This window comes from Oncorhynchus masou, chromosome 31, assembly GCF_036934945.1.
Source record: "Oncorhynchus masou masou isolate Uvic2021 chromosome 31, UVic_Omas_1.1, whole genome shotgun sequence".
Lineage (NCBI taxonomy): Eukaryota > Metazoa > Chordata > Actinopteri > Salmoniformes > Salmonidae > Oncorhynchus > Oncorhynchus masou.
This window is the reverse complement of record NC_088242.1, coordinates 101,445,126-101,459,296: the sequence shown is the minus strand read 5'-3', so window position 1 is coordinate 101,459,296 and position 14,171 is coordinate 101,445,126. Positions and strand designations below refer to the sequence as shown.

At 45.0% G+C, this 14,171-nt stretch overlaps 1 protein-coding gene across 1 annotated transcript in view; it reads right to left on the bottom strand.

Moving 5' to 3' along the window:
• Positions 1-8,651: 8,651 nt before the first annotated feature.
• Positions 8,652-14,171, bottom strand: part of LOC135524824 (actin remodeling regulator NHS-like) — a 128,944-nt gene continuing 123,424 nt past the window's right edge. The window contains 2 exon segments of the mRNA XM_064952673.1: positions 8,652-12,056; positions 12,832-12,952. Coding sequence (XP_064808745.1) covers positions 11,516-12,056; positions 12,832-12,952 — 662 coding nt within the window. The 3' untranslated portion in view covers positions 8,652-11,515.

Genomic DNA, 14,171 nt, shown 5'->3' with positions numbered 1-14,171 from the left:
TTGGGGTCAATACTTGGTCAGTAGTTGTGTGGTTGTGGTTAGTCATTTTGTGGTTGTGGTCAGCAGTTATATTAATTCGATGTGAGGTCAGAAGTTGTGTAGTAGTGCTCAGTAGTTGTGTGGTTGTAGTCACTAGATGTGTGTTGTTGGTCAGTAGTTTTGGTCAGTATGTGTATGGTCAGTAATTGTGTGGTTGTGGTCAGTAGTTGTGTGGTTGTGGTCGGTAGTTGTGGTTAGTAGTTATGGTCAATAGTTGTGTTGTGGTCAGTTGTTTTGCTCAGTAGTTGTGGTCTGCAATTGTGTGGTATTGATGAGTAGTTGTGGTCAGTAATTTAGGTCAGTTCTGTGGTTATGGTCAGTAGTGGTGTGCTTGTGGGGAGTGATTGTGGTCAGTAGTTGTGTGGTTGTGGTCAGTCGGTGTGGTCAATAGTTGTGTGCTTGTGGAGAGTGATTGTGGTCAGTAGTTGTATGGTTGAGCTCAGCAGTTGTGTTCTATAGTTGTTGTCAGTTGTTGTGCTCAGTAGTTGTGGTCCGTATTTATGGTCAGTAGATTTGGTCAGTAGTTGTGGGGTCAATGTAGTTACGATCATCAGTTTTGTTCATTACTTGTTGTCAGTAGCTGTGGTTAATAGTTGTGTGGTTGTGGTCAGCAGTTGTGGTCAGTAGTTGTGTGGTTATGGTCACTAGCTGTGTGGCTTTGGTAGCTGTGTGGCTTTGGTCAGTGATATTATTATTCAAGATGGCGTAGCAGTCGGACGTGTGTCTGTCTTGTCCTGTCCCATGTATATATTGTTTTCTTCGTATATACAGTGGGGCAAAAAAGTATTTAGTCAGCCACCAATTGTGCAAGTTCTCCTACTTAAAAAGATGAGGCCTGTAATTTTCATCATAGGTACACTTCAACTATGACAGACAAAATGAGAAAAAAACAATCCAGAAAATTACATTGTAGGATTTTTATTGAATTTATTTGCAAATTATGGTGGAAAATAAGTATTTGGTTATATACCCTTTGTTGGCAATGACAGAGGTCAAACGTTTTCTTTAGTCTTCACAAGGTTTTCACACACTGTTGCTGGTATTTTGGCCCATTCCTCCATGCAGATGTTTTGGGGCTGTTGCTGGGCAACACGGACTTTCAACTCCCTCCAAAGATTTTCTACGGGGTTGAGATCTGAAGACTGGCTCGGCCACTCCAGGACCTTGAAATGCTTCTTACGAAGCCACTCCTTCGTTGCCCGGGCGGTGTGTTTGGGATCATTGTCATGCTGAAAGACCCAACCACGTTTCATCTTCAATGCCCTTGCTGATGGTAGGCTTTGTTACTTTGGTCCCAGCTCTCTGCAGGTCATTCACTAGGTCCCCCCGTGTGGTTCTGGGATTTTTGCAAATAAATGAATTAAAAATACTACAAATGTGATTTTTTTTCTCATTTTGTCTGTCATAGTTGAAGTGTACCTATGATCTTTTTTAGTGGGAGAACTTGCACAATTGGTGGCTGACTAAATACTTTTTTGCCCCACTGTATTTAGTGTATATTTTAATCTCACTTTCCATCTACGGACTGAATGTACTCTCCTGCAACCTGCCTCACCCGATGTGGTACGGCTCTGCTATTTTTATACTTTAGAACCGGAACCCCCTTCAGCTGGCTAGGTTCTAACGAGCTACTAGTCAGTAAGCCACTGCTAGCGGTCCTCACTGTTAAATCAGACATCAGCCAGCCTCAACCCGGTAAATTCCTGCCAGTCTGCACAGCGCGGTATCAACCCAGAGCATATCAAACTGCTTTTTCTCTACCACTTCTACGGATTCCTACCGCAAGCTCTGAGCCTTCACACCGGATAATCGCAGCTGGCTAGCTGCTATCTGAGTGGCTACTCCTGGCTAACGTCTCCATCCTGAAGCAAGCACCAGTTAGCCTGGAGCTAGGCCCATATTCCGGCTAGCCAAAGAGGTCCACCAGCCAATTCTTGGGCTACAATACCTCTTTTGGCAATTGGCCCAGACCCTTTACTGCTGACATGGAGCCCCGCCGATCCATCACCACTGGACTGCCGACGAAACCGTCCGAGGTGGTCTCAACAGGCTCTTCCGTTGCGACGTCGCCGGATGCCCATCTGCTAGCCCTGGCCTGCTAGCTGTTTGAATCGCCGTATCTCCAGCTCACCTAGCGTAGCAGCGACTACTGAATTTGGCACCCTGACTCATCTACTGCTACCCATTGGAACCTATGATCACTCGGCTACACATTCCTCTCCCTAATGTCAATATGTTTTTATTTCACCTTTATTGAGAACAAGTTCTCATTTGCAACTGCGACCTGGCCAAGATAAAGCAAAGCAATTCGACACACACAACAACACAGAGTTACACATGGAATAAACAAAACAGTCAATAATGCAGTAGAAAAAAGAAAACAAAAAAGTATATATACCATGAGTGCAAATGAGGGGAGTTAAGGCAATAAATAGGCCATGGTGGCGAAGTAATTACAATATAGCAATTAAACACTGGAACGGTAGATGTGCAGAAGATGGATGTGCAAGTGGAGATACTAGGGTGCAAAGGAGCAAGATAAATAAATACAGTATGGGGATGAGGTAGGTAGATTGGCTGTTTTGGTTAGTGATTATTGTCTTATTTCACCTTCGAGCCCCTAGCACTGCCCAATATGCCTTAGATAGCCCGGTTGTTCCACCCCTCACACACGTGGTGACCTCACCTGGCTTAACTGGTGCCACTAGAGACAAAACCTCTCTCCTCGTCACTCAATGCCTAGGTTTACCTCCACTGTACTCACATCCTACCATACCCTTGTCTGTACATTATGCCTTGAATCTATTCTTCCGCACCCAGAAACCTGCTCCTTTTACTCTCTGTTCCTAACGCACTAGACGACCAGTACTTATAGCCTTTAGCTGTGCATTTATCATACTCCTCCTCTGTTCCTCTGGTGATGTCGAGGTTAACCCAGGCCCTGTAGCCCCCAGCACCACTGCCAATCCCCTGGCACTTTCATTTGTTGACTTTTGTAACCGTAAAAACCTTGGCTTTATGCACGTTAACATTAGAAGCCTCCTCCCTAAGTTTGTTTTATTCACTGCTTTAGCACACTCCCTGATGTCCTAGCCATGTCTGAATCATGGCTTAGGAAGACCACCATAAACCATGAAATGTCCATCCCTAACTATAACATCTTCCAACAAGATAGAACTGCCAAAGGGGGTGGAGTTGCAATCTACGGCAGAGATAGCCTGCAGAATTCTGTCATACAATCCAGGTCTGTGCCCCAAAAATTTGAGCTTCTAATTTTAAACATCCACCTTTCCAGAACAAGTATCTCTGTGCCCTGGACACCATATGTGAATTGATTGCACCCATCTAGCTTCAGAGTTCGTACTGTTAGGTGACCTAACCTGGGATATGCTTAACACCCCGGCTGTCCTACATTCTAAGCTAAATGCCCGCAATCTTACACAAATGATCAAGGAACCTACCAGGTAAAACCCCCAAATCCGTAACCATGGGCATGCTCTTAGATATAGACGGTGGCAGGGTAGCCTAGTGGTTAGAGCGTTGGACTAGTAATCGAAAGGTTGCAAGTTCAAATCCCCGAGCTGACAAGGTACAAAATCTGTCGTTCTGCCCCTGAACAGGCAGTTAACCCACTGTTCCTAGGCCGTCATTGAAAATAAGAATTTGTTCTTAACTGACTTGCCTAGTAAAATAAAGGTAAAATAAATAAAAATAAAATATCATCCTGACCAACTTGCCCTTTAAATACACCTCTGCTGTCTTCAACCAGGATCTCAGCGATCATTGCCTCATTGCCTGCGTGTGTGATGGATCCGCTGTCAAACAACCACCCCTCATCAGGCCTTTCTAATCGACCTGGCCCAGGTATCCTGGAAGGATATTGACCTCATCCCATCAGTAGAGGATGCCTGGTTGCTCTTCAAAAGTGCTTTCCTCGCCGTCTTAAATAAGCATGCCCCATTCAAAAAATGTTGAACTAAGAACAGATATAGCCCTTGGTTCACCCCAGACTTGACTGCCCTTGACCAGCACAAAAACATCATGTGGCATTCTGCATTAGGATCGAATAGTCCCGGCAATATACAACTTTTCAGGGAAGACAGGAACCAATATACTCAGTCAGTTAGGAAAGCAAAGGCTAGCCTTTTCAAACATAAACTTGCATCTTGTAGCACTAATTCCAAAACATTTTGGGACACTGTAAAGTCCATGGAGAACAAGATCCCCTCCTCCCATCTGCCCACTGCACCGAGGCTAGGAAACACCGTCACCACCGATAAATCTATGATCAAATCAGCTGGACTGGACAATATGGACCCTCTCTTTCTAAAATGATCCACCCGAAATTGTTGCAACCCCTATTACTAGCCTATTCTCAACCTCTCTTTCGTATCGTCTGAGATCACAGACAAACTGAATTGGTCCACTCACACAGACAGCATCGTGAAGAAGGCGCAGCAGCGCCTCTTCAACCTCAGGAGGCTGAAGAAATTTGGCTTGTCACCAAAAGCACTCCCAAACTTCTACTGATGCACAATCGAGAGCATCCTGGCGGGCTGTATCACCGCCTGGTACGACAACTGCTCCGCCCACAACCATAAGGCTCTCCAGAGGGTAGTGAGGTCTGCACAACGCATTACCGGGGGCAAACTACCTGCCCTCCAGGACACCTACACCACTCGATGTTACAGGAAGGCCATAAGGATCATCAAGGACAACACCCACCCGAGCCACTGCCTGTTCACCCCGCTATCATGCAGAAGGCGAGGTCAGTACAGGTGCATCAAAGCTGGGACCGAGAGACTGAAAAACAGCTTCTATCTCAAGGCCATCAGACTGTTAAACAGCAACCACTAACATTGAGTGGCTGCTGCCAACACACTGACTCAACTCCAGCCACTTTAATAATGGGAATTGATGGGAAATGTAAAATATATCACTAGCCACTTTAAACAATGCTACCTAATATAATGTTTACATACCCTACATTATTCATCTCATATGTATACGTATATACTGTACTCTATATCATCTACTGCATCCTTATGTAATACATGTATCACTAGCCACTTTAACTATGCCACTTTGTTTACATACTCATCTCATATGTATATAGTGTACTCGATACCATCTACTGTATCTTGCCTATGCTGCTCTGTACGATCACTCATTCATATATTTATGTACATATTCTTTATCCCCTTACACTTGTGTATAAGACAGTAGTTTAGGAATTGTTAGTTAGATTACTTGTTGATTATTACTGCATTGTCGGAACTAGAAGCACAAGCATTTCGCTACACTCGCATTAACATCTGCTAACCATGTGTATGTGACAAATAAAATTTGATTTGAGATCCACAAAGATTGGAAAGCTGCCGCGGTCATCCCCCTCTTCAAAGGGGGAGACACTCTAGACCCAAACTGTTATAGACCTATATCCATCTTGTCCTGCCTTTCTAAAATCTACGAAAGTCAAGTTAAAAAGATCACTGAACATTTCGAATCCCACAGTACCTTCTCCACTATGCAATCTGGTTTCCGAGCTGGTCATGGGTGCACCTCAGGCACGCTCAAGGTACTAAATGATATCATAACCGCCATAGATAAGATAGTACTGTGCAGCCGTCTTCATCGACCTGGCCAAGGCTTTCGACTCTGTCAATCACCGCATAGTTATCGGCAGACTCAATAGCCTTGGTTTCTCAAATGACTGCCTCACCTGGTTCACCAACTACTTCTCAGATATTCAGTGTGTCAAATCAGAGGGCCTGTTGTCCTGACCTCTGGCAGTCTCTATGGGGATGCCACAGGGTTCAATTCTTGGGCTGACTCTTTTCTCTGTATACATCAATGAGGTCGCTCTTGCTGCTGGTGAGTCTATGATCCACCTTTACGCAGACGACACCATTCTGTATTCATCTGGCCCTTCTTTGTACACTATGTTAACAAACCTCCAAACGAGCTTCAATGCCATACAACTCTCCTTCCGTGGCCAGTGGGTTTAAAACTAAATGCATGCACTTCAAACGATCGTTGCCCGCACCCACCCGACCGACTAGCATCACTACTCTGATTTACAATATGTGGTTCTGACTTAGAATATGTGGACAACTACAAATACCTAGCTGTCTGGTTAGACTGTAAACTCTCCTTCCAGACTCACATTAAGCATTTCCAATCCAAAATTAAATCTAGAATCGGCTTCCTATTTTGCAACAAAGCCTCCTTCACTCATGCTGCCAAACATACCCTTGTAAAACTGACCATCCTACAGATCCTTGACTTCGGCGATGTCATTTACAAAATAGCCCCCAACACTCTACTCAACAAATTGGATGTAGTCTATCACAGTGCCATCTGTTTTGTCACCAAAGCCCCGTATACTACCCACCACTGTGACCTGTATGCTCTAGTTGGCTGCCCCTCACTACATATTCATGGCCAAACCCACTGGCTCCAGGTCATCTATAAGTCTCTGCTCGGTAAAGCCCCGCCTTATCTCAGCTCACTGGTCACCATAGCCACATTCACCCGTAGCTCCAGCAGGTATATTCCACTGGACATCCCCAAAGCCTTTGGCCGCCTGTTTCTTCCAGTTCTCTGCTCCCAATGATTGGAATTCTAACTTTAAGCATCAGCTGTCAGAGCAGCTTACTGATCACTGTACATCAGCTGACCACAATTACTGACCAAAAGATTCACAAGTTAAAGTGTCAAGATTGGGCAAAGAATTACCTGAAGACAGATGGACAGATCAATTGAGTGACTCTTGATGGACCAGATGGATGGGTGCTGGCTGCATCAGTAATGGGCACAGGGCATCACTTCGAGTCAGGCGCCAGCAAGGTGGAGGAGGGGTACTGGTATGGGGTGCCATCATTAAGGATGAGGTAGTTGGACCTTTTTGGGTGGAAGACTGAAACTCAACTCCCAAACCTACTGCCAGTTTCTGGAAGATACCTTCAAGCAGTGGTACAGGAAGAAGTCCTCAGCATTCAGGAAGGCCATGATCTTTATGCAGGACAATGCTCCATCACATGCATCCAAGTACTCCACTGCTTGGCTAGCCAGCAAGGGCCTCAAAGATGCCCGAAAAATGACATGGCCCCCTTCCTCACCTGACTTAAATCCTATTGAAAACTTGTGGGCCCTTCTCAAACGTGAGATTTACAGTGAGGGAAGACACCTCTTTGAACAGCATTTGGGAGGCTGTAGTTACTGCTAAAGCGAAAGTTGATCGTGAACAGATCAGTCAACTGACAGACTCCATGGATGGAACGCTCATGGCAGTTATTGAAAAGAAGGGTGGCTATATTGGTCACTGAATAATTCTGAAAGGCCAAACATGTTATTTGTCATTTTGTGTCACATATTTGTTACACTTACTCAAAACATTGACAAACAAGTAATTTGGGAGAAATTATTTTTGTAATTTAGTTGCCTAATAATTCGGCACACATATATTCCAGAGACAGACAAAACTCACTTTTCCATTGTTAAACATTCAGGTTTGAGGTTTAATAACATTTTGTATTGACTGAGAGCATTGTGTTTGTTCAACAATAAAACTTTTCCTGAGGAATACAATTTGCCTAATAATTGTGCACTCAAGTGTATATAAATTAGCAAATATTTATTTGTTATTATGGAGTCTTGTGATGTCATTGAGGAGTATTGTGTGTAGATTGAGAAAAAAACAGATTTAATACATTTTAGAATAAGGCTGTAACCTAACAAATATGTGGAAAAAGTCAAGGAGTCTGAATACTTAAGGCACTGTATTAATGTAACTAAAATATAAACTGAGTGTACAAAACATTAGAAACACCTGCTCTTCCAATGACACTGACTAGCTGAATCCAGGTTTTAAAAAACTTATTGATGTCACATTCACCTCAATGTATATGAAGGGGAATCCTTCTTTAGCCGGAGACAATTGAGACATGGATTGTGTGCCATTCAGATGGTGAATGGGCAAGACTAAATATTTTAGTGCCTTTGAACGAGGTTTGACAGTTGGTACCAGGTTCACCAGTTTGAGTGTGTCAAGAAGTGCAACGCTGCTGGGTTTTTCACACTCAACAGTCTCCTGTGTGTATCAAGAATGGTCCAATGGACATCCAGTCAATTTAACTACGCAAAGCATTGTAGTCAACATGGACATGCATCCCTGTGGAACGCTTTCAACACCTTGTAGAGTCCATGCCCCGACGAATTGAGACTGTTCTGATGTGAATATGTATGTATATACGCACGCAATATACTATCCCATTTAGCAGACGCTTTTGTCCAAAGCGACTTACAAGTCGGCTGGGGCCACTACTTTTACATATGGGTGGCCCCAGCGGGAATCGAACCCACGACGCTTGGCGTTGCAAGCGCCATGCTCTACCGACTGAGCCACACAGGCACACACACACACACACACACACACACACACACACACACACACACACACACACACACACACACACACACACACACACACACACACACACACACACACACACACACACACACACACACACACACACACACACACACACACACACAGTACTATAGTAGTACTGTATTCTGTTGAACCAGAGGAAATGTGGACGAGGCTACTATTTAACGGAATAAGGAATAATATTTATTAAAAAGCAAGACATATGCCATATGCCAGAGTCCCACAGTGGCAGTGTCATAATACCCATAAATCCTAGTGGTCAAACAGGGAAATGGTTCCAATCGTTTTTCTACCATACATTTTTCCCATAGGGGATTTTAGAAACCCTTAAAACAAGGGCTGTGTTTCGTGTAGGCTTACCATGGCGTGACATTTTGATAACAGTGTAAATCTCTCTAGGACAGGGTGACTTATCAATACTCATCAATATTCACATTTAATTACTCTCAGATTAGAAAATGCTAATCAGCATCATGCAAAACTACAAATCCCTGCACATCACCGCAAGCTGACACCTTCGCTAACAGGTATTGTGTCAATGTAAAACTTGCACAAGACAGTTCAAATTTAGCCAATGTATTCATTACTACATTTAGCTAACATTAAATAGTTAATCCAGAGATTCTTTGCCTCGATTCGGTTGTCTCGTCCAGATCATCAAGGCATTTGTTATTCTTTATGATAGCCACATTAGCAGCTATTGTAATTAGCATTTCATTTTGGGGGGGATAAATACAAGCAAATATATTGACAAAAGTCACCTTGTCCTAAAGAGATTTACACGGTTATCAAAACATCACGCCAGTACAGACTTCAAACAGTGGAGGCTCCTCAGAGGAGGAAGGGGAGGACCATCCTCCTCAGTGAATTATATAAAAAAATTGTCAAACATTGAAAAAGTTCTCCTTTTTAGATAAAACTATTCTAAATATATTCCCATCAAGAAAAATATTTGATTAAAACACAGTTTTGCAATGAAGGTCTACAGTAGCCTCAATAGCACTCTGTAGGGCAGCACCATGGTGTAGCCGGAGGACAGCTAGCGTTGGTCCTACTCTTGGTACATTGACTTCAATACAAAACCTAGGAGGCTCTTAGTTCTCACCCCCTTCCATAGACTTACAGTTATGACAACTTCCGGAAAACGTCCTTCAACCTATCAGAGCTCATGCAGCATGAACTGACAAGTTGTCCACCCAATCAAAGTATCAGAGAATGAATCTAGTACTGAAAGCATAAGCTACAGCTATTTAGTGCTGCAGTGCATAAAATGTGGTGAGTAGTTGTCTCCGAGAGAGACAATAGTTGAACAGTTTTCAACAAATACATTTGTTCTTAGTTTCACTTAGCTAGTAAATGTAGCTGGCTAGTTTAGTTACTCAAACACCCAGCTCAAACAGAGGGATGCTATGTTGGCTAGCTGGCTATGAATATCCAACACAACACTGGAACTCAAGTCAAGGTAAGCTTTTGGTATTAGTAATGTATTGCCACCGGGGCCCCGACGGTCTAACTGCTTACTGACTAAACACTAACGTTACTGCATGATTGTAGCTGGTTTGCTAACACATTAGTTATATGAGCTAAGTTGACTAGGACGATACTTTAGTTAATATGGGGACAACGATGTAGGCTAGTGTGTAGCGGTTATGGCTTGGAAAGGTTTTTTCGCTTGGTCAAATACAGCTGATGTGTTGTTCATTTGAAGTCCACAAGTGAAGGGAAAAGGTGAGAGGAGGAGAGTGCATAGAGGCTAGAATGAATACAACGTGGCTGCTATGAAAGTGAACTGGGTTTATGTGTGATCAGGGATGTATTCATTCTGCCAATTCTGTTGAAAAATATTTCTTTAAAACGAATGTAAACAAAACGGGGATAAAATACATGAACTTGTCCAATAGAAACTCTTGTTTGCAACTGTTGGACTAATGATTACACCCTAGATCAGCTAGATACAGGCACGAGTGTGCAAGGTGGTATTGAATGCATCACTGTCTGTCCATGGGTCACTGTCTGTCCATGGATCACTGTCTGTCCATGGATCACTGTCTGTCCATGGATCACTGTCTGTCCATGGATCACTGTCTGTCCATGGATCACTGTCTGTCCATGGATCACTGTCTGTCCATGGATCACTGTCTGTCCGTGGATCACTGTCTGTCCATGGATCACTGTCTGTCCATGGATCACTGTCATCTCAAAATTCTCTCTTGGCCTGTGTACACCTCTTTAATTCATAGGCTAGGTTGTAGCAACCTCATAATGGGTATAGGGAAAATCAGAGTATCATGTAGTATCCTAAACCTATTGAAGTAACATTGAACTTGGTGAATGGAATATGAATGACAGTCATCCAACATGCCGCAATAGAAATAAGGCCATGAAACACAGCCCTTATTTTACATGTTTCTATGGGAAAAATGAACCATTTACCTGTTTGACTGCCATCCTTTATGGGTATTATGACTCATACTGTGTTACTCTAAGGTATTTCACAACTTTTACACCATTAGTGAAAAGTTAATATATTATACTGTAAATCTCATTATATCGATATATTCTATACATGTGGCATTTTCCAGCAATATCATAAAAGGGTTAAGGATTAAGGGTTACGGTTAAGGGTTACAATGGAAGATACCCATGTATTTTCTCTAGAGCGACAACACAAGGTTGCCTTGATATAAAAACAGCCTTCATATAGCACAGTACATATTCCGGTTTACTTTCCTAACAGTTTAAAAAGCATTTCTTTTTTCAACATAGCTACAGTTTGTAAGTCGCTCTAGATAAGAGCGTCTGCTAAATGACTTAAATGTAAATGTAGAAGTTTCTCTCGCTCTCATTTCTGTTCTTAAGTCTCGGTTTTCCTTCAATACCAAAATCTAAAAGCAGAAATACATACTGTATTATAAATAGTTAGACACAGTTAAAATGTTCTAAGTCATTCTGGTCCAGTTGTTCTATACTATGTGTTCTAAAACCTTAAGATGTTCCTCTGTTTTACATGGAAGGTGCTGTATGTTAGGAAGGGCTCCTGTCTGAGTTCTCTGTCTCGCCCTCTGAGATGGCCTGCATGGGGGCTGGGTGCTGCCTGCTGCGGATGCTGTAGCGGCTGCTGGTGGGTGGAGGAGGGATGCGGGATCGGCTCTGTCTGGAACAGGCTGCAGTGGACAGGCCTTTAGGAGAGAAGCCCTCTGTGAAGGGGCTGGGGAGCTTCTCCGTGCCTGGCGGAGGGGAGAGGGGCTTCTCAGCAAGGGGGTCTCCAGGGGCATTGGGGCTGATGGGGCTCTTCAGGATCTCTGTGGCTGACATGCGATAGCTGGAATCTGACCGGCTGCCTTTCTTCAGGAGTAAAAGTTTAAACTCCTCGTGGGAGGTGCTGGACTTCTTCAGGCTGCGGTAGATGGGCCCCGGGGCCTTCTGGGGGCCAGTGGGGGTGGTTGGGGTGCTGGGGATCACCAGAGAAGTCATAGTGTTGCCAGGTGGGGTGACTGGGGCACACAGACTGCTCTGGGCACTTAACTCTCCAGAGTCCTTCCTACCTAGAACTTTTCTCCTGGATCTATGAAGGAGAGTGGAATAGTGGTTAGGACTGGGTGTAACGGAACAGTGGTTAGGACTGGGTGTAACGGAACAGTGGTTAGGACTGGGTGTAACGGAACAGTGGTTAGGACTGGGTGTAACAGAACAGTAGTTAGGCCTGGGTGTAACAGAACAGTAGTTAGGCCTGGGTGTAACAGAACAGTAGTTAGGCCTGGGTGTAACAGAACAGTAGTTAGGCCTGGGTGTAACAGAACAGTAGTTAGGACTGGGTGTAACGGAACAGTGGTTAGGACTGGGTGTAACGGAACAGTAGTTAGGCCTGGGTGTAACAGAACAGTAGTTAGGGCTGTGTATCAGAACCTTGGGTTATGTTATGGATAACAGAACAGGGGTTAGGGGATAACAGAACAGGGGTTAGGGATAACAGAACAGGGGTTAGGGATAACAGAACAGGGGTTAGGGATAACAGAACAGGGGTTAGGGGATAACAGAACAGGGGTTAGGGATAACAGAACAGGGGTTAGGGATAACAGAACAGGGGTTAGGGATAACAGAACAGGGGTTAGGGATAACAGAACAGGGGTTATGGATAACAGAACAGGGGTTATGGATAACAGAACAGGGGTTATGGTTAACAGAACAGGGGTTATGGATAACAGAACAGGGGTTATGGATAACAGAACAGGGGTTATGGATAACAGAACAGGGGTTAGGGTTATGGATAACAGGGTTACAATTTGTAACAGTTAGAGCACCTGTGTTTCTTTCTGGCAAAACTGTCACCAGAAACCCACCTGTGTATCATGGCAAACAGCTCCTCTGTAGTGCAAGCCTTGGTGGGCGACAGGAAGACGTCACCCTCGGCCTTGGTCTCCTCACTCAGAGGAAAGATAGAGTTGTCACTTGGTCTGGAATCTGGAAAACAGGGTTGGGCTGGATTAATGTACAAGACAAAGCTTGATTGGTTTAAAGGCACCTCACAATCCTTAATATAAGATAGCGTCTGGACTATTTTAAAAATAATTCCTGTCTTCTAGTCAATGACAGCAACAGTTGAACGGCTGTCTGATGTTTCAACTTTACTGCAGTAGCCCTGCTCTGTGTTTAAAGGTGTCTGGGGCAGTGTGTGTGTCTGGGGCAGTGTGTGTGTCTGGGGCAGTGTGTGTGTCTGGGGCAGTGTGTGTGTCTGGGGCAGTGTGTGTGTCTGGGGCAGTGTGTGTGTCTGGGGCAGTCTCTGTGTCTGGGGCAGTCTCTGTGTCTGGGGCAGTCTCTGTGTCTGGGGCAGTCTCTGTGTCTGGGGCAGTCTCTGTGTCTGGGGCAGTCTCTGTGTCTGGGGCAGTTTCTGTGTCTGGGGCAGTCTCTGTGTCTGGGGCAGTCTCTGTGTCTGGGGCAGTTTCTGTGTCTGGGGCAGTTTCTGTGTCTGGGGCAGTCTCTGTGTCTGGGGCAGTCTCTGTGTCTGGGGCAGTCTCTGTGTCTGGGGCAGTTTCTGTGTCTGGGGCAGTCTCTGTGTCTGGGGCAGTGTGTGTGTCTGGGGCAGTCTCTGTGTCTGGGGCAGTCTCTGTGTCTGGGGCAGTCTCTGTGTCTGGGGCAGTCTCTGTGTCTGGGGCAGTCTGTGTGTGTGTCTGGGGCAGTCTCTGTGTCTGGGGCAGTGTGTGTGTCTGGGGCAGTCTCTGTGTCTGGGGCAGTGTGTGTGTCTGGGGCAGTCTCTGTGTCTGGGGCAGTGTGTGTGTCTTGGGCAGTGTGTGTGTCTGGGGCAGTGTGTGTGTCTGGGGCAGTGTGTGTGTCTGGGGCAGTGTGTGTGTCTGGGGCAGTGTGTGTGTCTGGGGCAGTGTGTGTGTCTGGGGCAGTGTGTGTGTGTGTGTGTCTGGGGCAGTGTGTGTGTCTGGGGCAGTGTGTGTGTCTGGGGCAGTCTCTGTGTCTGGGGCAGTCTCTGTGTCTGGGGCAGTCTCTGTGTCTGGGGCAGTCTCTGTGTCTGGGGCAGTCTCTGTGTCTGGGGCAGTGTGTGTGTCTGGGGCAGTGTGTGTGTCTGTCTGGGGCAGTGTGTGTGTCTGGGGCAGTGTGTGTGTCTGGGGCAGTGTGTGTGACTGGGGCTGTGTGTGTGTCTGGGGCAGTGTGTGTGTCTGGGGCAGTGTGT